The sequence below is a fragment of the Gobius niger genome (genome assembly GCF_951799975.1).
Source record: "Gobius niger genome assembly, chromosome: 11".
In the NCBI taxonomy this organism is placed as follows: Eukaryota; Metazoa; Chordata; class Actinopteri; order Gobiiformes; family Gobiidae; genus Gobius; species Gobius niger.
In genome coordinates, this window is record NC_136862.1 from 17,181,411 (window position 1) to 17,207,720 (window position 26,310).

At 41.1% G+C, this 26,310-nt stretch overlaps 1 protein-coding gene across 5 annotated transcripts; it reads right to left on the reverse strand.

Annotated features, from left to right (window-relative positions):
* Window positions 1-1,506: 1,506 nt before the first annotated feature.
* On the reverse strand, window positions 1,507-26,130 carry phldb1a (pleckstrin homology-like domain, family B, member 1a). Of its 5 annotated transcripts, none has more exons than XM_079565500.1 (24): window positions 25,297-25,610; window positions 24,277-24,375; window positions 23,182-23,305; window positions 21,225-21,395; window positions 19,654-19,782; window positions 17,975-18,894; window positions 16,133-16,321; window positions 15,929-16,060; window positions 15,447-15,584; window positions 14,944-15,072; window positions 13,896-14,051; window positions 13,717-13,827; window positions 13,284-13,367; window positions 12,775-12,882; window positions 12,510-12,662; window positions 12,231-12,371; window positions 11,898-11,993; window positions 11,754-11,832; window positions 11,477-11,618; window positions 11,083-11,167; window positions 9,867-10,013; window positions 8,886-9,105; window positions 2,713-2,798; window positions 1,509-2,203 (listed from the first exon to the last, which is right to left on the reverse strand). In XM_079565500.1, the coding sequence occupies exons 1-24, from the start codon at window positions 25,318-25,320 to the stop codon at window positions 2,063-2,065; spliced, it is 3,804 nt and encodes a 1,267-aa protein (XP_079421626.1). In that variant the 5' UTR covers window positions 25,321-25,610; the 3' UTR covers window positions 1,509-2,062. The 5 variants fall into 5 exon arrangements, with proteins under 5 accessions (XP_079421629.1, XP_079421626.1, XP_079421627.1 ...); XM_079565501.1 differs by lacking the exon at window positions 25,297-25,610 and adding an exon at window positions 26,002-26,130 and having other exon boundaries at window positions 1,510-2,203; XM_079565502.1 differs by lacking the exon at window positions 14,944-15,072 and having other exon boundaries at window positions 1,513-2,203; window positions 25,297-25,607.
* Window positions 26,131-26,310: the final 180 nt, after the last annotated feature.

Consider the following 26,310-nt stretch of genomic DNA (forward strand, 5'->3'; position numbering starts at 1 on the left):
AAAAAAATAAAATGAATGGTTGAAACTTGTGCTGCAGATTACTGACATCTATCGTTTAATACTTTCTAAATGGAAATATAGTGTAATATGTGTAAAAATGGCCCAAATCTGTCATATTAAGGCAAAATGTGATTTACTTGAAAAGCCAGGCTTAAAAGTCTGGGTTTATTTTGTTGGCGTATTAAGTACAAAAAAAAAATCAGAAGGGATTTTAAATGTGTCTTTTGTTTTTGAATAGACAACTTATTACGGAAGAGAATTTCTTTTTAAAAAATAAAGAAAAAATCCTTGTTTTTGAGGTTGGTTAAAAGCTCAATAAGTCGGGCTAGGATTATCGACAAATCCTGAAAAAAATACATTTAGCTAAATACGAGAGTGCGATATTTTGCGTACAGGTGAAACTCGGAAAAAATTAGAATATCGTAGAATATCGTCAAAAATGTATTCGTTATAGTTTTGATTATTATGGTTCAGCTTGTAAAAAAAATCCCAAATTAAAACTCTACAAAAATTAGAATATTTTGAAAACAGATTGTAAGCCATAATGATCACATAACAAACAAAGGCTTGACATTTGTCACTTTGCATGTAATGAGTCTATATCATATATTAACTTCACATTTTAAGTTGAATTACAGAAATTAATGAACTTTTGAATGATATTCTCATTTTCCGAGTTTCACCTGAATGCATTTTGAGAAAAGTTTAAAGTTTATTCAGTAAATAATAAAAACAATTATTAAGTAAATTAGGCCCAAATTAGTAAAATGTGTAGTACAGTCTATATTGTAGTTTTTAGACATGTATTTCTATGCGTTAATGGTAACATCACAGGCGTCCGTCGGGTAAATCGTCTGTGAATTATTTAAAAATGAAATTAATAAGTAAAAAATAACTCGTGCACCTGCTTTGCATTTTCTCCCACACATTTAGTCAATGTAATTTGTTTCCCTCTGATTCTAAATGAAAAGTTACAGGCTCTTTGCACCGCCTCGTCTCCAGGAAATGTTTGTGTGATTTGAGATTTCTCCACATTGAATCATGCGTGTAAAGTTGCATGTAATTAGAGGCATGTTTGCAGCTGCTTTATTTCTGTCATGTCGTCCGCCCCGTTCAGCCTGAGTCTTATAATGAGACGCACATAAGAGGTTCAATGCAGAACAAGTGCAAAGTTAATGAACCAATTAGTAAATCACACCACCTGACTGCTCCTGTACAAACAGCCAGTCCTAAAGGAGACCTCAATATGGCTTATGAAATAACCGCGTAAAAAGAACAATTAACATATTATTTCCATATGTTTTCCAGTTCATTTGGGGGATTAATTAGGATCTAACACTTGTTTTGAAATGAACTAATTTGTTCAAGTTACAAGAACAAAAACAAACCGACATGAGGCTTACTCTGTATTTTATTATATAGTGTTTACATTACTGTTACATGGATTCATTGTATTTATATATGTATCTAGTTAAATCTTTAGTAAAAAGTGACTAGTTTGATAAAGTGGTACAGACATTTATTGCAGCTTAGCCTGTAAGAAAAAATCTTAAATATCATCCATATAAAGTGATTACATCTTTTGCAAAATGTTAATGTAAACTTTTTGGCACCAAGTGACATTTAAATAAATATTTTTATATTGAGAATATTTGCATAAATTGAACACATTAATTATGCCTTTAGTTAAACAAGGCGTTAAATAAAAATAGTATAAAAATGAATTTGGACAATTGCATGCAGTAAACAAAGTCTGAGATATGGTAAAAATGTGTGTTCTTCTTGTGTGAAAATGAGCCTTACTTTAAGCACACGATATTTAAGGAGGCTTGTGGACTATTGAAAGGTCACACTGAAGGGACTAGCACTTATACATTATTCAGAAAGCACCTTTGTTTCAGCTAAGCCCTCATTTGCTGCAGAGCATCAGGCGTTAGTGCGAGCTCCAGATTAAGGCGCCTCAGAAGTCCATCTTTGTGTCGCTTTCACCTTGAGCTTCTCCGCGCGCCGTGGGGGAGCAGCGAGGCCCGTTCATCTTCGTCCACAGGTGTGTCTCTCGCTCTCAGCTCATAAACTGCGTGTAGCCCTCTGCGCCGGTTACTATGACGTCCATCCAGATGCGCATGGCCTCAGGGGACGGGGCCACCATGTAGTAGAGGCGGTCGTGGGTCTTCACACAGAAGGTCAAACACGGGTTTGGGCTCTGGAGAAAAGCACAGGGCTTTATTACAGACGAGAGCTGAACCTGTTGCTTCCTTTGTTCACTGGGACTGAATTTGCCCCGACAACAAAACGCGTGTGGTCGATAACACAAGGTCGCATGGGGCTGTCGAAAACACATTCATTCACTGCGTTGCAAACAAAAACAGCAAACACTTCATTTTTAATTATAATACTTAACTTAGATTCTCTGAACAAACTGAACATCTGCATCAGTAAATCAGCAGATATTTTTCCTCTTCTCCAATTGAGAATGAAAAATATGCTTTTTATTTGTTTGATAGTTTGGTAAAGGAGCTGCTGCTTAATAACGATTGAAAAGTAGCAGCTCTTGTATGAAACATATTCGGTGTTTTGTCTGGGATTCTTTAAAATATTCTCGTCTAACGCTTCCATTCAAAATATTTCTTTTAACTTTAATGTCACATCCTCACTCCTTCATTTACAGACTGAAAACTGTAAAGTCCTATTGATTCAAAAAGTGCTGGTTACCTTGTAGGCACTGCGCAGGTGATCATAGTAAACCTCTTCAATGGCCTGGAAGTAAATGAGTCCTTTCAGCTTGGTCTCGTGCTTGTCTGTAAAGAAAGAAAGAGCAGAAAGAGAAATTAAGATACAAAATATATTACGTCTTCCACTGATGCAAGACTCTGCCATTACAGGAACAAGACGTGGAAACGGGCCGGCGATTGAAAGCGCACATCACACACTTCAATTCAGAATAAATGTTTAATATTAGCACACACAAAAAAAGGCTCTAGTTACATTTTTCCTCTTTCGGAAGATAAATACATGTACACGGTGATAACACATTTGAACAGTATGTTTGGCAAATGGGAATTTATAATAAAACAAGACGGTTTTTTGGAGCCACCTGTTCTTCTCTTAACCAAGCCTGAACCAAACATGTTTTCTCCAGTTTGGCTTTACCCAAATCTAAAAGCTTGGGGGGGGGGAAAGAAACATCAAAAAAGCGATGAAAGAAAACAAAACTGAAGGGAAAAAAGCACCAAAAAAAAGAAGAAAAAACGCTTCAAAAACATGGCGACAAAGTTACGATTAGTTTTGTGGGTCTTTACCTTCAAATGAGGCATAACACCGTTGCTCTCCGGTCGAGAAGCTTTTAGATTTGGGTAAAGCCGAACCGGAGAATATGCGGTTATACGAGGTTAACGATCTAATGTGTCACTGAATAAAATGAAATTCAGTGACATCATCTGCCCAAATAATGAGATCAGCTGAAACCCACTTATTATGGCAGAAATGTCTTTAATTGATGATAAACAAAGGATTCATTGGGCTCAAATTGGGAGTGATTCAGGCCAACACAGAGTCAGGACCTTTGGGATGTGCTGGAGAAAAGGCTTTGTGCAGTGGTCTGACTCTCCCATCATCTATATGTTCATAAAAGGAATTAACCTCTTAACCCCCACTTGAGCCGAGCACATTTTCTCCAGTTTGGCTTTACCCAAATCTAAAAGCTTTTTGAAAAAAGGTTCAAAATAGCGACGAAAACGAGGATGAAAAAGTGACTCAAACACGACTAAAGAGTGATGAAAAAGAGACGTAAAAGCCGAAAAGAACAAAAAAGCAACGGAAAACAGCAATGAAAAAACTATTAAAAAAATAGAGAAAAAAGCTTCAAAAAATGTGATAAAAACTCAGCACCAACTCAAGTTATGATTTGTTTTGCAATTGAGGGGCTACACTGGCCTATAGTCTATAAGCTCCAAGATTTGGGTAAAGCCAAACCAGAGAAAATGCGCTTCATTATAGTGGGGGGTAAGAGGTTAATGTAACACAATGAATGCACTCAAGTAGGGCTGGGCGATATATCGATATTAAGATACATTTTTAAATGAGATATGGAATAAGATTATTATATCGCAAATATTGGGATATTTCACATTCAGATGAGCTCTTTGTGAAGGAGTCGCTGCTCCTTCACGTCGAAAGGAGCCAGCTGAGGTGGCTCGGGCGTCTGTTCCGGATGCCTCCTGGTCGCCACCTGCGGGAGGTGTTCCAGGCATGTCCTAGTGGGACAAGGTGGTGTCGCCTCGGGGTCCCCCCAGAACAGCTGGAGGAGGTGTGTGTGGATCGGGAAGTTTGGGCATTCTGCTGAGACTGCTGCCCCCGCGACCCGGCCCCGGATAAAGCGGAAGAAAATGGATGGATGGATGAGCTCTTAAGTTACCAAAAAGAAAAAGGTAATCTCAGATTTTTAAAAAGTTTATCTTAAACTGAGTGCTTTATTTTGTTTTCTCTTTATATATAAATGCTGCCCTCAGAAAAAGATTGCCCGATTTTATTTTCTAGGCTATTTTTATTGAAGATGTTTTTCATTTAAATGTGTGTAAATGTGTTTAAATTACGGAGCTTTGTTATACAGTGTTTATGTTTACATTTTATAGTGAGTTTTCTTGTATTTGGCCTTGACTTTGACTTAACATTTCATTTCACAGATCTCATTTTGCGGGGAAAAAATCGGGATATATATCGATATTCAATCAAAATATATCTGGATATGACTTTAGGTCCATTTCACCCAGCCCTACATTCAAGTCAAAGCTAAATGTGTTGGTCACTTTTTCCCGTGTATAACACAATAAAACAAAATATAACAAGGAAATAAAAGTAAATCTTCCACAGGACTGGCCCCTTTCCCCACTTTATCAGTACCCCAACTGTCCCCCAGTATATTCAGGACCAATTTGACTCCAGATGTTGCACAAAGGATGAGTTCTCCCCTGCAGCGCCCTGTAGTCCCATGAATATGTATGTGTATAGGTACGAGCCGCCAGAATCAGAAGACGAGAGGCTAATTACAAGTGCAGGTCTATTTGAAGCGGCGCCCCGAGTCTCAAACACCTTATTAATCTGACTTGTTTTCTTCAGTCGCACTTGCTTGTGTGTTTTTAAGGCTTCTTCTTTCCCCCCGCGAGCCGTGTTCTTTCCTGGAGATCTTCAGACAAAAAGGGGGATTTATCTTTAGGTAGAAATCAGGTCAGCGTTTGCATCTGGTCCTTTGATTGCGTTGATCAAATATCCTGAGGGGCTTTGAAATCACCGTGTTGTGAAGAGTTGTGATTTTCGACGGTGGCGCTTGAGGAGAAATGTTTGAAGGACTAGTGGTTCTCAAACTTTTCTCACCTCACGAAGAAATCTGTGTTATTTTAGTGAAATGAAGTCCAAACGTTTTGTGTCTGAAGTAAATAAGGGAAGATTCCAAGAGTTTCAATTCAAGCAGATCCTAAGGGCAGTCGATTACAGCCTTTAAGTCCATGAGCATGAACCGAGCGTGTTTTGTCCAGTTTGGCTTTACCCAAATCTAAAGCTTCTTGAAACCAAAAAAAAAGAGTCAAAATAGCTACGAAAACAAGGATGAAAACGCAACAAAAAAGTGACAAAGGAGCGGCAAAAATGTAACAAAAACCTGACGATAACGTGATGAAAATGTGACAAAAACCTGACAAAAATGAAACAAAAATGTGACGAAAATGAAACAAAAATGTGACGAAAATGAAACAAAAACGTGACGAAAATGAAACAAAAACGAGGATGAAAACGCAGCAAAAAAGTGACAAAGGAGCGGCAAAAATGTATCAAAAACCTGACGAAAATTAAATGAAAACGTGACAAAAATGTAACAAAAATGTGACGAAAATGAAACAAAAATGTGACGAAAATGAAACAAACACATGACGAAAATGAAGCAAAAACGAGGATGAAAACGCAGCAAAAAAGTGACAAAAGAGCGGCAAAAATTTTACAAAAACCTGACGAAAATGAAACAAAAATGTGACAAAAACCTGACATGATAAAAATGTAACAAAAATTTGTCAAAAACATGACAAAAGTTTTACTAAAACGTAATACAATTAAACAAAGATGTGGCAAAAATGTGAACAACCTGATGAAAATGCAACAAAAAAAGTGACAAAAATACGTTCAAAAACTGACAAAAACTCGAACAAAATTGCTTAAAAAAATGTGATGAAACGCGCCACAACACAAGTTACGTTATCACTTTATTTTACACTACCTTGATACATTGTGCCAACTAAATGGGCTTTGTAACAATGTGTAACAACTTGTACCTATGTGTTAGATACACAATGTAATAATATGTATTTGTAGTTTGTAGGTACATAATGTAGACATAATTCTAACTCTAACCCGAACCATAGACCCTAAACCTAAGGGCCTCGTGTCCTATTGCATTATGTCCTAGCAAAGTACTAATACAGGTTATTCCCTTGTGTATGTACTACACAGGTACAAGTTATTACAGATTATTACAAAGCACATTACATTGTACTAAATTTAGTTAAGTACAATGTATCAAGGTAGTGTAACATAAAGTGATACCAAAGTTACTGACAGTTTGGCAGGTCTTAGCTTTCAAATGCGGCGTTACACTGGTTGAGAAGCTTTTAGATTTGGGTAAAGACGAACTGGAGAAAATGCATCTCATAAGCGGTTAACCAACTTAATGCAACTTGACTCAACTTCACGGCTTTGCTCAGAAGAAGCTGCTCTGTGTTTTCTAATGTGATATTTCCACGTGCGGCGCATGACCACAAACCAAACATCCAGCCGTAATTAGTCCGACTCTTTTCTCTGTCCCTCTTTTCCATAAGTCAAATCTGCTTAGTAATGAGTTAAATGTTTTTGAAAAGTGAGCTTCGTTTTATTAGTCACGAACAAGCCAGAAGCTAGCCTCCTCTGCGAGAAAAACACTTTTGGAGAAAGACTTGCATCTTGTTTCATCACCATCATCATCACCATCATCATCGTCAAGCGCGAGGGGGTGAAGAGGCGAGTCAAGTGAACGGAGCGAGCCGCGAGAGGAGATGGTTTGAGGAAGAGAATTGATATTTCCTTATCAATACCGCCATAACCAATGGTCTCAACGCGCCTGGAAATCACCGGGAAGTCGTACAGATGGACATTACAAAACAATGACGACAAACAAATGAACATAAGTAATTGACAGAGTTACACTGAGGGATAGAGAGACTTGAACCCGCGGAAATGGCTCAAAAATAAAATATATATCGTTTATGCATCTTGATGGAGGAGCCCATAAAATTGTTTCTTTATTCTTCAGTACTGGCACAATAAAGGTCCATTCATTTCAGGCCTTTTCATTTAAATCAATAAGCAGCAGTGGAGAAAAGGGGACCCTGATACTCCCAAGACTATAATCGTTAAGGAGGCCTAAAAGCCGCTGAGTGCTGATCGTGTGAGAGACCTTGATTTTACCATTTAGATTATTACTTTTTATATATTTTAGATTTATTGCCCAGTCCGAGATTTATATCTGTGTAATACACTGTCAAAACTGCTCAACGATAAAAACTTGAAATGCAACAGGAGCCATACGCTGTCTCTGCGACTGTGAAAGTGTGCATTAAAGGCCCTATACCAATTTTTTTATTTTGTTTATTTTGTTTAAAGACGCAAGGAGAGAGAGCTCCAAAACACTAGCGCTGCCCCAACCCTAGAACCTTTTAAAACCACCCTTAAAACACATCTGTTGGCGTTCAATTCAAGCTGAGCTGCATTATGACTCTATCATGTGTATTTTTTACTCTCTATTTTTAAATTGTATATTAGTGTATATATTGTGTATTTTCACCCAGTGTTACAAATGTGCTATACAAAAAAAGTTCACATTGACATGAAAGAGGAAACCACTAAGTTTCCAAGTTAGTTTTAGGTCCAAACTAGGGTTGAGCAATTCATCAAAATGTAATCAAAATGGCAATCCCTACTTTGGTCAGTAATGACCGTCGGACTTTATAATCAACAGGTTTACAGACAATCCTGTGGCAGAAACAGCGCCTAGTTTTGGAGTTTGAACTAGACGATGGAAGATTTTTGTGTTAAATGACACCAGAGGAAAGCATTTGTTTTTGTTTTAGCTGAGGCTTGTATATAAGGTTTCATTTATATTATGTAAAAAGGAAAATAAAAAATCAAGATCAATCAATATGAGGGAAAAAAAAAAAAAAAACAGCCCTAGTCCAAACTCATTCTTCACTTTTTAACATACAGTGGGAGGAAGAGTATGTGAACCCTTTGGAATTTCTTACAGTACATTTCGCCTAAATAGGTCATAAAATGTGGACTCTGAACATGTAAACAATCAGAGAAGAAATTCCAAAGGGTTCACATACCCCCCCCGGACTAAACTACTTCATTCCACTAATTATAAATAAATAAATCAGGTGTAGAGCCTTTAACATAAACAAAAACAAGGCCTAATCAGAAAAAATACTTAATTCGTTGGATCTTATAGAGATCAATTGGATTTAACTTGAGAAATGTTTCAGAGGCCCTATTGCGGTTTCTCTTTGGTTCCTTTTAGTGTCCCCAAAACCTCCGCGCAGACAGCACTGAGTGTTTTGTCTCGTTTTCAAAGGCACAGTGAGGCCGATGGGGAAGAAGGCAATGAATGGCCCACAGGTGACGGCTCGACTGAACTTCAAACTACACTTTCACTGCAGCGATCCGTTGATGCAACGTCTGGACTGTGCTTCGGGCCTCTAAGCTTAAATCAAAGTGAAACGTACAGTGAGCACGAAAACCTGCCAGCAACGTCCTCCCTCTCCATAGTGTCAGCAGAAAAACACATTTCAAGTCTGGGCGATGCTGCTTACCCCCGTAGTAGCAGAAGTTCCTCTTGATACGGTCGAAAACAAACCAGCGTTTCTTCCACGACTTGATTTTCCCGCCCATCTTGACCAGGTGACCTTTGCACATCTTCTCCGTGAGGATGACGAAGGGGCAGGTGTCGATGTTGTGGCCGGACGACTCCACGTGGGCGCGCAGGTCGAACTCTTCCTTTAGGTTTGGCAGATAGCGCGTCATGGGACGGGCCTGCGGGGGGAATGACTCGGTAAGTTGTGTCTGGTGTTTTAGATGAACCTGTATTATGGGTGATCACACTTCATGAGGTGGATTAAGCCGGAACCGAGCACATTTTCTCCAGTTCAGCTTTACCCAAATCTAAAAGCTTCTGGACCTGAGAGCAACAGTGTAATGACTCATTTGAAAGCTAAGACCTCCTTTTTTTCTCAGCGTGTCACCGCATTTTTGTCACATTTTTGTCATGTTTTTCTCACTTTTTTGATGCATTTTTCTCACTTTTTAATGCGTTTTTCTCACTTTTTTGTCACTGATTTGTTGCGTTTGTCTCACTTTTTTCACACTTTTTTGTTGTGTTATTCTCACTTTGTCACTTTTTGCATTTTCTCCCCTTTTTGTCACTTTTTTGCTGTGTTTTTCTGACTTTTTGATGTGTTTGTCTCACTTTTTAAAAAACTTTTTTGTTGTGTTTGTCTCACTTTGTTTTGTTTGCGGCAACAAAGCAGGGAACAATATCCATTAAGATTAATTTAGTAGGTCTTAGCTTACAAAAGAGCCGCTACTCTGGCCTATAGGCTGTAACATTTTAGATTTGGGTACAGCTGAACTGGAGAAAATGCACTTGGTTATGTCGGGAGTTAAGAGGTTAAGGCTAAAACATAAAGAAAAGGTAAAGTCTTCATTGTGTAATTAAATGTAGTTTGTTTTTGCTCATATTTGTTTCCTCCACAGTCAGCTGAGGTCAAAGCAACATGTTCCGCCGCTCCACTGACCTGACAGAAGTGCTTCTCTCTCATCTTCACCTCCTCGTCCACGAGCCTCCGCCTGTGCGCCGCCTCATCCTGGAGCCGCCTCTCCGCCTCCTCCCGCCTCCTGCGCTCGTCCTCCAGCACCAGCCTCCGCGCCTGCACCTCCCTCTCCTGGGACGCAGCCGCCACCGCCACAAGAAGAGGCGCACCAAAAAACAAGGGTATGTTAATGATGGGCAAATATTGCAATACAAAGTAAACTGCTGTCAGAGGGGGCACGGGAGAATTCCAGTCCCAATCCAGGGTTTTGTAAAATATATCCCCAAAGTCTGAACGAGACATGTGAGCTTTGCTGATGAAAATGATCCTTTGCAGCTTTCAGACAGTTATTTTCAGACATGTCGACTTGAAAGGTGGCTGTGATTCGGTATGACTTAATACCTGTCTGCTTTAGTTCCACTTGTAGAAAGAATACGCGCCAAAAAAAAAAACTTTTTGCCATTGACACGGCTCAACCCCTGGCACTGAAGCTGGAAGTTGGAGAGTTTTCCGGAGAGTTTCAAACTTATTCTTTAATCTCTTAACCCCCACCTTAACTGAGCACATTGTCTCCAGTTTGACAGGATCCAAATTGAAAAGCTTCTTGAAAAAAAGCATCAAAATAGGGACAAAAAGAGGAGAAAACGTAACCAAAAAATACCAAAAAAGTGACCACAAAAAGCCACAAAACAGAATGTGACAAAACAAGATGAAAGTGCAGCAAAAAAAGTAGCAAGAACTTAATTAACAAGAAAGTGGCAAAAAATGTGACAAAAACACTATAAAAAAAGCCACTAAAAAAATCAACAAAAGAGCAACAAAAAAGAGACAAAAATGGGATGAAAAAGAATGTGAACAAAGTGACTTTTTGTAGGTCTTAGCTTTCAAATGAGGCGTCACACTGGCCTAATTAATCTCTCCAGTCACTTTTAGATTTGGGTAAAGCTGAATTGAAGAAAATGTGTTTGGTTTAGCTGGGGGTGAGGAGGTCAAACATCGACATCAAAATAACGGTGGAAACATTTTTGAGCGACAGCAGAATATTTCCAATCCATCTGTTTTGGTTTTGATTTGTATCCAAGTGTACAGTTGAGGCATATGTGTATTTGAGGCTATAGAAACACTATATGCATCTTAAACTTGAACAGAGTTGACCAAAGTGATTATGTTCTAATCTGAGAAGTTGTTTTGTTAAACTCACTCTGTTCTCCATGAGCCGGGCCTTCTCCTGCTGCGCCTCCCTCAGCATCCTCTCCATCTCCTCGACGCGCTGGGCCTCCAGAGCGCTGAAACAACCACACACAAAGAAGCAGATTGTGACCATTCATGTGACAAACAAAATCACTCAGCGCAGCAGGAGATTTTTTTCCCTCCCTTATCACCGCTAAATATGCACTTTGGATGCCTAACTTCACAGTCAGGGAACTTAAAACGGGTCGGTATGGTAAACAGCCAGTGCACCATCCTCATGTGAGCATCCATAAAAACCAAACATGTTGTCAGAGGAACAAAGCGGTGACCCCTCTCCGGGGAAACGGGGCAGACTTAAGTGTTCCCATGGAAACAGAGCCAATTGCTCGTTTCCAGTCTCTCACCTTTCCGGGGAACAGGCAGAGTTACCGGCAGACACGCTGGTCTCCAGACTGTCTGAGCTCTCCAGACTCAGGCTGTCGTACGCCTGGCTGCCAACAGGGGGCGTCTGGTGGTGCAGAATGGAGTGATGGACTGAAGAGGGGTCTAGACAAGGGAAACAATGTCATTAAAACTTACACAGACTCACACTGCCCTCTTCTGATGCAGATAAGACTGTGCATTACATACAAGTGAAAAACTATCTAGTAAATTACACTTAAAAAACAATGTAACACTTACCTTTGCCTTGAAGAGCCAAATGTTTCCTTGACTCTGTGTCTAAGCAATTTGGGAGGTCTCTTAAAAGTAATTGGAGTTCCTACAAATAAGTTTAAACATAAGTGTCATAACAGCCATAAGATCTGTGTAAAACATTTCACAAACCTTGTTCATTTTTTCATGTGAAGTTCCACCATTACTGACGTGAGAAGAACTAGGTGTAACTTGACCAACCTCACCCTCTGATTTGGATTTTAGCAACTGTGATAAAAGCAAAAAAGGTTTAGACAATTTACTGACAAAAAGGTCAGTCAGAAATATAATAAAACAAATACACACACAATTAGATTTAGCCAATTAAGTTACAGATTGTTTGTCCTGTAGAGGGCAGACTTGCTCCACTAACGTCAAACACTGGACTTGTACAGAACATGAACATTCACTCTCTGGTCAAGGGGTGTTTAACCTCTGAAGCACTCCTCCGCAGGTGAGATTTACCTGCGCATGTCTGCGCGAAGACAAAGACTTGGCAGGCAGCGGAGGCGGACAGGGCTGGGCCTCTCCAACAGCCATGATGTCCTGGTACCAGCGCTCCAGGTTAATAGGAGGCATTGCATTTCTGCTCAGATCAGGCTGACTCTACAGTAAAGAGAAGCATTCAGCCATACACAGCAGTGAAGCATCAGAATCAGCAACATCAAGCAATGAACGATCATAGAGCATTATGTCAGTAGGAAACTGGAGTTTAAATACGGCAGCCTTCATGACAGAACAAACCTGAACAGAGAGAAAGGAGGGAGATGTGTTTGTGTGGCATGTGAAAGTAGACTCGGAGGAAGCGAGCTGGAATGACGCGAGAGAAGAGGAGGGAAAGGGATCGAGCATCGGCAGCCCAAAGATCTGGCTCAACTGACTGACAGTGATGTACTCCTGTGATGTGAGCGGTCAATCAACAGAGAAGGCACAGAGAAACAGAAAACAAGTTTAACTAACAGTGAGTTTTATAAACACTTCTATCAGAAACAGAATAAAGAGTCTGTACCTCACAGGGCACAGCGAGAGACAAGCAGTGGAGAGTGGCAGGGGAAGAGGCAGCTTGTATGGAAGCACTTCCATACATCTTAAAGACATCAGAAAGCCTGAGGTATTCCTACAGTCAGTGTGACCAGAACAAAAGTTTACACTCCTGAGATATTGTACTAACTGTAATACAGGTTATCAGATGTTTGGCAAATAAGACGGCAAGCAATTGAGACACACTGCAGTGCACACTACATCCAGCAGAAAAACAGAATCGACTTGGATTTAGAAAACACAACCATGCCCTTTTGCTACATTTACCTCTTGAAGCCTAACAGGAATTGGATCAGAACAGAGCTCAGGAGAGGGGTTACAGGAGGACAAGGAGGAGGGACAAGAGCTACAAGAAGCACCCTCCAATAAAACAAGATCTGATTCGCTGATGTGAAGAAAGTCCTGTTTAAAGAGTTCATCTGAGTCAAAAGGGTAGAAAAACATGGCCATATTCTCCACGAGGAACATCATACTCACTTTGATGTTGCTGTTGGGCATCGTGAAGTTCTTCCCCGTCATTGACAGATAATTCCTTTCCAAAGCACACAACCTGTCCTGTTCCTAAAACAGCAAAACGCCTGTCAGTTTAAATGAATATGAACATGACACAGCTGAGATCACTTTCTGGAATAAGATGATAAAATCTCAGATAGAGAGCAATATTACTCTAAGAAAGTGATATATTTGCCTCCTTTTCTCTTGCACTCCTTTACACTGCCACGTTTTGATGCCATTGAGTTCACCTTAGTTAGTTTGACAGTTTTTCTTTCATGTGCACAGTAATTACAAAAGCACTATCTACAAACCAACTCAAACATATCTGCCATAGTACCATTAAGAGGCTCATTTTACCGTAGGATTCCCAATGTGCACTAAGCCTGAGCTGATAATAGCATCGTGTCGAAATCACCTTCTGAAGCAGATGCAGGTTTACAGTTCGCTCCCTCACGATCCTGTCACACTCTTGGACCGCCTGAAGCCCCAGCTGCTTCACTTGAGCCTCAAGAGCTGCCACTTTCTCCTAAAAAGGCAGACAGTCACTAACTACGATGATATCACAAACATGTAGATGTTCAGAGATGATCGTACCTTCCTCTTGGCCATGCTGCAGTGGTGATCGGCCTTCTCCTGCAGGAGCTGTGAGCTCTGAGACTCTTTCCTCTCGTCCAGGCTGCTCTCCTGCTCCAGCTGACAGAACTCCAGCTCCTCAAACTGTTTGGTCCCGGAGTCCAGCGCCTCTGCTTTCTGTCCCGCACAAAATCATGTTGCCATCGATTAAAGGGATATTTCAGGATTTTTGACCATAGGGCCTCATTTTCTAGTCATCCAGAGTGTTGTTAGTGGTGCTAGGCTAGTGCTAGGCTAGTGCATGTCTATGGTAACTAGTAGCCTGCATTAAAAACCTCTTCAAAATCATGGGGTCGTGCTCCAAACGTTGCCATATCTCCTTTGTGAATTCCACATGTAGTAATGCCAACAAACTACTGTAGATCCGGTAACCTAGCAAAATGGGTATATTTTAAAAAAAATTCAGTCAACACAGACCTGTATATAAGTAGTCTGGTGTTATAAGTGATTTGCCTCAGGTGCACTGTGCTTGGGCCAGACTGTTTTTAATGCAGGCTACTAATTAACATCACATGTGCTAGCCTAGCACTAGCCTAGCACCACTAAACTCTTCACATAAAAGGACTGCATGAATAAATAAAAAAATATCTCCAGAAATCAGCAACACTCTGGCTAACTAGGAAATGAGGCCCTATGTCAAAAATCCTGAAATATCCCTTTAAGAACCAAGGTGCACAGAACTGTTCACAGCACATTATACCAGCATGCATCTGTTTTATAATCAAGTGAACTGCATGCACGGTCTTAGAGGTGGTTAATAGTGTTATTTATCTCAATTGGGAAATGTTAAATCATGATAAAGCAACATAAAAAATAGTATTTACAATAATTGTGGAGACATGCTTTACATATAGCCACACGAGCTATGATTTAACTTCATTTCCACAGTGACTATTAAGTCTTTTTGTTTCTGCTGTGAAGATTTTAGAGAAAATTCATCACCAGCTGTGGAACTACTATGTTATTACAACTCACAGCAGTCAGCCAGTGGGCTGTGTGAGACACTGACCCTGCTGAGCTGCTCCTGTACCTGCCCCTTTAGAGGCAAGGGGCACTTATCAAACTGCCTCTTCAGCTCATTGTACTCATTCCTCTGCTTTTCCAGGGCCTTCCGCTCGGCCGACACTTTAGCCCTCCCCTAAAAACAGAAAACACACATACACCGGTCCGCATTCAACACACGACAAGTCAGGGAACAAAAAAAAAACTCTGAGCACCCATGCCAAGAATAGTTAGGTCGCAGCAGAAGCTACACAGGTTAGCTTAAAAGTTAGACGGGAGGGACACAGAGTTAGACAAAGGATAAATTGAAAGCCAAATATGAACATGAACATTATTTTCAGACAACCATGCAAATCTTAAACAGTGTCATAATGGAAGAGAAAGCCTGTGTCCTTGAAGAAATGTTTTAAACTGTGTAGAGCATCATACTTGTAGAGTAATGCTCATGCCTTCACTGTCAGACACTTGAAGTTATTTACAGCAGAACAATGTTTTCACAGCGAGCCTTACCATGTCCTTCTCTCTCTGGGTGGTCTTGTCCAGTTGACTGAGTCTGAGCTGCAGCTGAGCGATGGTTTTCTGCTCAGCCTCCACCTGCTCCTGCTCAGCCTGCCGCTCCGCCTGTAGCAACGCCTGCTCCATCTCCACCTGTGAGGAAAAAAAAACATGCAAACATAACATCAAACTGGGCCGAACTGCTTCCTCATCCTTGTGTTTACATTCTCATTTTGTTCTTGAGTCCGAAAGGAAGAGCATTGTCAGACTTAGATAATCTAACATAACAAAGTCACCAACTCGAACACTGCCTAACTACATCCCTGTTCCTAACCGGTTCCAAACTCGTAGTTATTATCAGCACAAATATGACAAAAATGTGTCCCTGGAAACCTTCCTGCTAAACCATCTGTTGGATAAAAGGCTTTGCGTTTAGGGAGTCCCGTAAAACATAGGTTTGAACGCTATAGTTGTAAAGTTCTTACGTATGAACTGACCTCATGTTTGGTCTCTTGTAGCTGCTGCTCCAGTTCATTCACTTTCTGCTTCAGTTCATCTACACGTGTTAAAATCCTGCTCCGCTCCTCCTCCAGGTACTTCCTCTCTTCACCAGCCAAAAGCTCTGCACACTGGGGTCACATGGGGCGCTTCGGGTCAGCTCAAGCACACAATAGTCTGTGTGGGGATGTTTAAAGGGTTACCTCCTGGTGTGTGCTCTCTGTGCTGCTGGACTCCTCTCGCTGGCTCATTTCGTCCACATCTTCAGGTGCAGAGTCGGGACACGCTCCCCCCGTCAGCCCCGTCCTGACCATGGTGCCCAGGTCCACAGAGCCGTCCTCCTGGTTGTACTCCGCACACAGGTTTAGGATGGCATCCAGTCTCTGCCGCTCCTACAGAGACCAACAGCATGTTTGTTACAGATCCTACACATACACATGAGCTATGGGCGTCCTTGTGTGACATTGGGCCGTTTAGGCAGCTGTCCCCCGGCCACGAGCATTGACAGGTGTAATCCAAGACTGCAGGAGCCAAAGTTCATGTCATCTGCTCCTGAGAGGGTTCTTTTAAATGTTGGTGAAAACAAGGTGTTAGACAGAGTGAGGCTAATTTAAAAAGAAAACACTATTTAAAAAACATCTAATTGGTGGTTTTAATTTCTATAGTGACAAGACGCGAGACAATAATACATTTATTTACACAAGCAAACAATGAAAGTTGCACAACTATCGCTCCAGCTAAAGACGTAATTAACACTATTGTACGAAGAACAATTGTTTCAATGATGGGTTGAATGTGTTTTGAATCATCTCACTCACTGTATCCGCTAAAGTAACCCAGTTTATCTCTTAAATGACCATATTAACTAAGCAACGCAATCTGTAAAACTGTCTTTAACAGAATAAAAGGAGTTTACCTCTAAACTGCTAGACATTCAATCAATGACAGTTTTACATGGATTACATGTAGCTACTTAACATGAAAATATAATGTGCAAGTGTAACTCAATACTCCATTGTATTTTTGGCTTTCATTTCACTGAGGATATCCTGCCTTTGTTCATCTCATCTTTAAGAGGTGAGGAATCCCTCTTATCCTCCTGTCTAAAGATCAATACAAAAACTCATTAAATGCCGTCTGTATATTAATGACTTTCTTAAACCTGGTGATGTGAAATGTAATCGCAATATAATACGCTAGCCTAATAAAACCAGAGAGAGTGTACTATTACAGAGTATGTGTAACACATCTCGGTAGTGGATGACTGGACAGAACTTACTGACACTGATTGTCCTGTATTTACTAGAAACCTTTTGGCTCCTGAAATAGTTTCTGGTGACTGGGATGGTCCCGCCCTTTCCCTGTAGTGCACTCAGCTGTCAGTGCATTTGAGGTTTGGAGGCGATTGGATTAGATAATCTCTCATTTACAGCAGAATAAAACTTTAAGGACTAACTTTCTGCGGTTGAGCCGGCAAAACACTGAAAGTACAGACCGTTTGCTGGTTTCGGTAAATATAGTGTGGAGTTAGAGCCAGACTCGCCCTTCGCTGTGCAGCTGAAGAAGTGCTGAAGAATGTTCACCCCGTGTCAGTTGGACCACATGGGCCACGATGTCAGTCATGCTCTGGGGAGAAGAGCCGTGGCTCTGAGCCAAGAGACTTAGACAAGATATCTCAATGCAGACATGTTGTCTGCCATGCCCACAGTCTAACTGCTCCACAGAGTTATACCTAGGCCAGAATAGGGGAACACCAGTGTATGTGTGTGTGTTTATATCACGGGCGACAGTGGCTGAACATGTGATAATGTGGTCGACTTACAACCAGGAGGTTTGGGGTTTGAATCCCGCTCTGGCTCGTCTGCTCATTGTGTGCTTGGTTCACACCTTGCCTGTTTGTAGTGTGTGAGGAGTTGCTATTCGTATTGTCTGAGGGGTCAATAATGCAGTTGGTCAGCATCATTTACCCCAAGGTAGCTGCGGCTGCATATGTAGCATGTGGTGGTGGTGGTGGGGGGGTGGGGGATTGTGGCGGTAGTACTCACAAGTTTCTCCATTTCCTGTTCGCGCAGTCGCTCCTCTCGCTGATGGCGATGGTACTCCAGGAGCTCCTCCTCATTGTCACTGATCTCAGAGATGCTGTTCTTGCGTTCTCTTGTATACGGTTTTGTGAAGTTAGACTCCTTGTTGCAGCTGAACTTCATGGCAGAAGTTTTTCTTTGGTTTTGAGGGCTGGCGAGTGGAGATGACCTGGCAGAGTTTTGTCTCAAAAGTGTGGTCTTGGGCTCCTTATCCTGCCCTGAGACAGGTGATTGACTCTGTCCATACACAACCCTAATGGCTTCGACCTTTGAAGACGTTGTGAGTTTGCGTTGACCCTGTGGACTCCCAGACACTGGTGTGGTGGAGAGGGGTGAAGCAGTCCCTCTCCTGGAGGTGTGTGGGCTGATAGGAGGGCGGCCAGTGGACTGAGGGGGCTCTGGTTTCTTTAGTCTTTGCTGAGTCTGTGTTCGGGGGCTGGATGGAGCTGATGGAGAAAGTTTGACTGAAGATAATCTTTGTGTTATGTTATCTGAGCATTGCCCAGACTTATGGTAAGGAGTGGGACTTGATGAAACTTCATCCCTTGTGTTCCTGTGAAGCTTTGGACTCTCCTGAGACCTCCCAGAGTTCAGGAGGAAGGTTCGAGGGTGCGGGACAGGTGGCTGCCCTATAGTGGGCATACGAGGAGGCACTGGTGGAGTCTTGTTCCCTTCATTCTGGCACAAAAAGCTGCCCACATTTTCATATATTGACTCTTCTGTTGTACCATTTCCATTCACCACAGAGATGTTAGAGGCCTGTGGAGGACTCTGTTTCGCTGTTTCATTGAAGTGGGATAAAGAGTCTGGAAAATGTTTTGATAAGTTGTTAATTTTGAAGTTCTTGAAGCTTGGATGGTTTCCATTTGAGACACTGTGCGACTCTGTATGAAACAAAACAAAAACACATTAGCATCCTGTGAAATAAATAACTAGCATGCTTTGCAAAACAGTTGCAACAACAAACACACACAATCTTCTTCCGGACGGTTACCATAACTTAAAAGTATACATCCACATTCAAGCAAGGCACTTATAAAATGGACAAATAAAGCCCAGTGGTTGGAATGATTCGCTCTTCACTTGTGTTGTAATCCCATAGGGATCTGGAACAGCTAAATATAAAGGCATCACCCTGCACTGTACCTCATTCAGAGCAGCAGATGAAATCAGGGCCTGGGCAGGAAGGAGCGGGCCATACACACAAGGCCTGGGTGTGGTGCCACATTTTACTATACAGCCCACACTCCTCCAGCAACACCGTTAAGGTCAAAGGAAAATGGATTTTAAATATCATCTCAACAACACAAGGCCTCCCTGCGCACGAGCCCCTCGGCCCCTGAGCTACAAAATAATGCACTGTAACAATCTCCTTACCAATGAGGTCACACAAAGAGAAAAGTAGATTAGTGGGCCGGAGATAATGAGTTTAGAGCAAGCTATTTTGGCATCCGTTAGAAAAGTGCCACACAGTAAAGTTAGGCCTTGAGCACACAAGAGATTTAAGCCATTCTGCTGGAGACTTTATATTTTCAGTATTGTTTTTTTAACTGTATGTGCTTTATGAATGTGTTATCCGCTAATACAGTGCATCGTTATGATTGGAATAATGTTAATAATAATAATGATAACATTTCACTTACCGGTTGCATTGGTCTTGGTCATGGTCATGGTCAGTACTTGGCTCCCTGGCAACATGCTCTTCATCCTCAAAGCCTCCTCGGGATGGTTGAAACGGAAAAAAGCAGCCTGACCAAAGCACAGCATGCACCCTGTCGAGGTGAAAGACAGAAACGCAAAAAGACGTCAAATGAACAATAGATTTATTTAAAAAAGGAGAAGAAGCAGTAAAGACTATTAAAGCATTGCTAAGTCTAATCATTTTTACAGTCTTACCATCCACTTCAAAGTCACACGTCCGAATGAAGTTGCTGCATTGCTCTCTTGACTATTGCAATCCAAAAATGGGTGGAAAATGGAAAACAACTTCTCTTTTAAGTAACTGCTTTATCCAAAATAAAGCAGGATCAAAGACGTGTGTCGTCCAGTAGCTGTTGCCCCCACAGCCCCTCCACACAGCGGCTGATGGCTCTGCTTCAAATGACTGAGGAGCGGCTGGCCCGGGTCCCACGCAGAGGGGTCTGAGGGGGCGGGACTCGTGTGCACTCCGAAAATGAGTGCAGGAATCTTACGCTGTTGCCTCTGCATTCTCTTTAGCTCTTAAACAGTCTTTCACTGGAAAAAAAAGGCCCTTTCTTTTTCCATTCGTCAATTCACTGCTTTTTAAAAGTTTTAAAACCATGAAATTGTCCATGATCCAAAAACAAGATTAGATTGAATAGTTAATGCTTTACTACTGCTGCTGCCTCTGCTACTAATATTAGCCTATTTAAACGTAGATAATGATTTACTATTGTCAATACCATTTCAATACTGTATGTTTTGTCAAATAATATTTTAAAAATTAATAAATAAATAAAAAACATGTTAACAGAATGGAAATAGCATGTTTGGAATAAGGGGGATGAATTACTTTTGCAGCTCTGTTTTCATATCATTTAGTCGACAGGGTTACCTCTTACCCCCTGCCCTGACTGAGGGCATTTTTTCCAGTTCGGCTTTACCCAAATCAAAAACGTTACAGTAAACCAGAGTAACGCCTAATTTGAAAGCTAAGACCTACAAAACTGATCTAAACAGATCTCTTTCCTTGTGTTGTTGCCGTGTTGTCATTGGATTTTTGCCACTTTTTCTTACTTTTTTGTCACTTTTCGGTTATGTTTTTGTGGCTTTTTGAATGAATTTATACCACATTTTTGCCACTTTTTCACTGTTTTTTTTTGCTACTTTTCTGATGTTTTTTTTGTGGATTTTTTAATTGCATTTCAGTCACATCTTTGCCACTTTTTCATAGTTTTTTGGTCACATTTTGGTTGTGTTTTTGTCACTTTTTTGCTATTTTTTGTTGCGTTCTCATCCTCGTTTTCCTTCCATTTTTGTGGAGATGTAGGCACTTTTTCTCAAGACATTTTTTGATTTCGGTAAAGCCAAACTGGTTTAAGAGGTTAACTTCTATTGCCGTGCTGTTACTTCGCTGTAAAGTGGTAACCAAACAAGAAACAAGAAAAAAAAAAAAACAATACCAACAGGAATGAAAGTAAAAGAGCATGATCTAAAGCTACAACCCACGTGACGACAGTTTGACCGACCCTACCTTGCGTGAGGCGGTAAGGGTTGGTGATGGGCAGGCCGTCCGCGGAGCACTGGTGTCCGCATGGGTACAGGGTGATGGTCCCCCCCTGGTTCTCGATGTAGCAGTGCTGAGGAGCGATCCCGGGACCCTGCAAGTGGATATCTGTGACCCCGCAGCCCAGCGTGGTCCTCCCTGCGACAACATGAAAACATTCCCTGTTACTGGAGAGGCGCTCGGTCCCGTGAATACTTGAGGGGAGTATTCTTAGGCTGAAGTTCAAAGCCACAGACGAGGGTGCTCAGCCCACAGCAGCCGACGGGTCAAGGCCAACGGGAGAGTGGGCAACGTTTAACCTAAACAACAGCTGCTCTGTAAACAAATGATGCTGAGTCCTTTATAATAAAGAGTTCACTAGATTCATAAAAGCAGTGTGATGTTATAGGTCAGGGGGTGTTTTAATGCTACATTTTAAGAGGCTGAATAAGTGAATGGTGTGTGAGTGGTTGGTGGTAGTCGAGAGGACTTTGGCACAGATTGGCAGCCATCAGTGTGGAGGACAGAGAGCGCAGGCTACATAATATGAATTTATTTTATTTATTCAGGGGGAAAAAAATCTAGTTTCTGCTCGTAAATGACTAGGGTTGGCTACTGTTAAACAATACCAGTATGGTATTTGTTGTTTTCAGGTTCTAGAATGAGATTATGTCCTAGTACACTGGGTACTAGGACACTTCCATTACACTTCCATAAAAAGAAAATGTATGAATTACACAAATGATCATTAATATCAGTCACTGGGTCCATGATCTCTCTGTACAAGGCCAAACATTTCCTCAAAAACAAAATAATTTTACCACTATATCATATTATAGGCCTTTAGAACACTGTGATGTGAAACCCAGCAATTGAGAAAAAGGTTTAGGTACTACCGGTACTATCGGAAAAAATAAAAGTATCGAAAAAAAGTACTGAATTTTTTTTAGAAAAACATTTTTAGATCAAAGTTGTGACGTTGTTGGTCCCAAAAAATGTTTTGCCACATTTTAATGATTTTTTTTAACCTTTTTGATATTTTTCCTAATTTTACCCAATTTTTCCCCTCAAAGTTTTGTCTCATTTTTGCCCCATTTTTTTTCTTGTTTTCCCCATTTTTTCCCTTATTTTTGCTCTTTTTTTTAACTAATATTTTTCCAATTTCCACCCATTTTTTCCCATTTTCACCCATTTTAGCCCAAGTTATTCCCTTTTTTGATGTTTTTTTTTTTACACACAATTTGTCCATATTTTTGCGGTTCTAGATGACAAATATTTCTGGTGTCATAAAAAGCATCGTTCAGGTATCGGTATCGAAGATCAAGTATTGTTAATGTTAATGTATCGAAAGAAATGTAGCGGTACCCAGTGGGCAGGAGCAATTTTTAATTTTAACTGCATTGCACTTTCACAAGTCACCTCTAAAGAAAATTGAGAAACCCTGCAATTGAAAAAAAAAAAATGGTTTAGGTATTACTGGCACCGAAAAATAAAAATATAGAAAAAAAAATGTTGCCTAATGTTTACCCAATTTTTTCCCCCTAAATGTTTTGTCTTATTTTTGCCCCAATTTTTTCTTGTTTTCCCCATTTTTTTCCTTCTTTTTTGCTAACATGTTTCCAATTTCACCCATTTTCTTTTTGTTTCCTTTTTTACACAATTTGTCCATATTTTTGCTGTTCTAGATGACAAATATTTTATGTATCGGAAAAAGCATTATTAAAGTACTGGTATCGAAAGAAATATAACGATACCCAGCCCTACAAATGACCGACCGAAGAACCTTGTTGAACTTAACAAAACCTTTTTTCTTTTCCTTGTTTGTGAACTGACGTTGTTTTCGTCTGATTGCAAAGCATCTGAAGACAGTCAGGGCCACTTTAGCAGCGGATGTGATGATTAATGAACATGAGTAAAATGTGTGGTGTAACGAAGTGGTTCTTACCAGGGGGCAGTGGGAGCAGAGTGATGGCTGTGCTCAAGCGTCCACTTCCCAAACTAACCAAGTGAGGGCGCTCTGCTTGTACTTTCAGAGACTTGCCTGACTCAATCAGATCCAGGGGAGTGCTCTGGAGAGAGAAGTGATACACATGAGTTTATATGCACTCACACTTTCACAGAGTAAGAGGGGGCGAAACACTTCAAGAACACAGACATATTGTTTTCATTTTACTGTCAAAACAATCAATTCACCTCTTAACCCCCACCGGAACCGAGCACACTTTCCCAAGTCTAAAAGCGTCTTGAAAAAATTGTCAGAATAGTAACAAAAATTAGATGAAAACGACGATGTAAATGCAACAGAAGAGAGGTGAAAAAGTGGTGAAAAATGTGCCAAAAAAGTGCCTTAAACACCACAAAAGAGCAACATAAAAGGGACAAAAAGCAAGGTGGCATAAATGTGATGAAAAACTAACAAAAAAAACAATATGAGTTTTGTAGGTCTTAGCTTTCAAATGAGGCATTACACAGGCCTATAGGCTGTGACCTTATGGGTTTGGGTAAAGCTGAATTGGGGAAAATGCACTCGGTTAGAGGTTAAACAATTGTATCATAATCAGCTGGTTCCGTGAATATGTTGTGTGTCTGAAATCTACAACTATTTCTTTCAACATACCGCTGACACTGCTGTCTCCAAATTAATCCCCATTGCCTTCTGGTTCCAAAGTGTGAAAATATATTCCCACAAATGGAACCGAGATTTAAAAATACTCAACTTAAGTGCTGAGCAAACGAAAGATAATGAGATAATGAGGGCATGGTCGGACGATCACTCCTCTCAGTAAGACTCAGACAGATTCAAGCCTGGGCTGTTCAGAGCTTTTCTAGGGGGAGTTTGGAAATAAGTGCATGAAACACAAACTTTTCCCCCATATGTATGGCAACATTACTTTTTGTCCTCCTCAAACTTACATCATCTACAAGTAAAAGTGCCATGAAACTTTTCCTAGAAGTTCCTCAAGAACGTAGCTCTGCTGAAGTAAATGTAGCTGGTTACTACCATCTCTGCTCTTCGTATTAGTTACAGGTAATGACCCACCTCCAGAACCTGATGAGTCTGCCTTCCAGGATCCATATTGTTTCTCCTCGTTTGCTCCATGTCGCTTGGACGTCCACAGTTATCTGCCGCACGAAAGTCCTGAACATGGACACATAATGTCAATATGAGAGGAGCTGGTGATGAATGGGAGCAATGGGACTGCAGACACTCCAGTTGTACTACAATAGGAACAGAGCTTTCCTTAGAATCTTTCTGGCCTAGTTAAAAGCCCACGTGACCCGTGATTATAGTGGGTCATTGTTTCCCCAGAACACCGCAGAAATGACCCATGAGGATGCTGGTATCACTTCATGGCTTTATTAAGGAAGGGATAGTATAACTGTGTATGATATGAAATAGGCTTGAAGTCATTTTGACCTAATACAGTACAAAAATGCCATCCCTTCATTGAAAGTCGTAACATCATTTGGATCTCTGTTTGAACTTTGGGGATATATTAACATGATGTACAATTTGTCTGTTCAAGGATGCCCATGTGATCAGATGTGCCTGTTTGGATGAGTCACAGACAGGTGCTGCAGATATGGCTGTCAAAACTGTGGAGAAGCTCAAACTATTGAACTCTAGAAATATGATTCACCATCTTGCTAAAACTGATATGTCGTCCACCCACATGGCCCACATGCTGTTTGTGCTGGCAAATCTTTGGTCATATCACTACAGCAATCCAAGAAAACACAGACACAACAGGCTGCCACACAGACATGTTTTGTCTACTTAGAGTATTGGGAATCTGAGGACAGACTTTGGGGACAGAGAGCGACAAAAATGTTACATAATGCCAATTTGAAACACTTTTTAACAACTTCCCAGTTATTAAGTGGGAAAAACGAACCCTACATTCAAACATGGATATTGTTTTTTTCAGTAAGCACCAGTTGTAGTCCTATACCCCTCATCAAATGCTGTGGGTTCTCACCATCTATTATGTTCGGCAATTAAACTCTCCACTTCCATTCACAAACACCCAACCCACACAGCAAAAACAAAGTGTGTAACCTCTTCGCGGCCCAGTGCTGTCATCGATGATGCATTAAAATTGGGCAAAACCCCATCCACAGCTGCTATAGTCCAATTTAGCCCTGGCTGCCGGAGACAACGGGGCGTTCTCTCTGTCTCTCTCCCTCTCTCTCTCTCTGATGTCACCTCTCTGTTGAAGCCGGCTCAGCGTAACAATCAGGAGCAGTGTGTGCGAGCCCTGAGAAGACCCACTGACATGCAGTAGAGACAGTCCCCTTTGTCAGCCCCCAGCCTGTCAACACAGGCCCCCTTTTCGCCCAGACACCGGACCAAAGAATGGGCAGGGGAGACTGACTCAGACACACTAGTGAGGCGTTTTGCACATATGTTTCTGCCCCCACAAGCCCCTGCAGTGACTTGAGGTCCACGCCCAGGGCTGGAGAATGGTTTTAAAGCATGCAAATGTAGGGCCTCGGTCTGTACTCTGTCATTATGGGACAGTTATGCCCTTCAGAGTTGCCATGAGCAGCTGAAAATAGACACCACCGCCAGCCGCACAGTCTGGGCTGCTACTTTTAAAGCGAAATCCCTTCCCTGGAATAAATGTTAAGTTAAATATGTCCAAAGCCACCAAAGTCTAAGTCTAAATGTTGCATAAAGGCGAACAAAAGTGCATTAAGTGGAAGTTTTTTGACATTTTAGCAGGTGTACAAATTCACCCAAATAAGCCAGTGCAATCCTTACCATAGTTTAAAAGACTGACAATCCCATTGGTTTGCTCTGATCCAAAAAGCAGTGTCCACATATTGTTTACGTCTTGCGTCTGTAGCTTTCTTCATTCACAGCACTCTCCTTTGAGCTCCACTGCTATTTCCCTCCTCCCATGCCCCATCTCCTCCCTGTCCCGGTGCAGAATTACAAGTTACAGGGGGACATGTTATCAACACACCCCGTAAATCAGGGCATTCTGTATTTTGCTTTATCAATGTGGGTTTGCTCTCCTGAGGTGTGACTATAGGGAGGAACATGTATAATGCAATATCATGGTGAATT

Coding starts and splice junctions, on each gene's coding strand:
- phldb1a (XM_079565500.1), bottom strand. CDS start 25,320: ATGACAGCACTGGGCCGCGAAGAG. Junction 19,783..21,224: donor CCCTTACCGCCTCACGCAAG/GTAGGGTCGGTC, acceptor TCACCTCGACAG/GGTGCATGCTGTGCTTTGGT. Junction 11,619..11,753: donor TTTGGCTCTTCAAGGCAAAG/GTAAGTGTTACA, acceptor TCCCTTGTCTAG/ACCCCTCTTCAGTCCATCAC.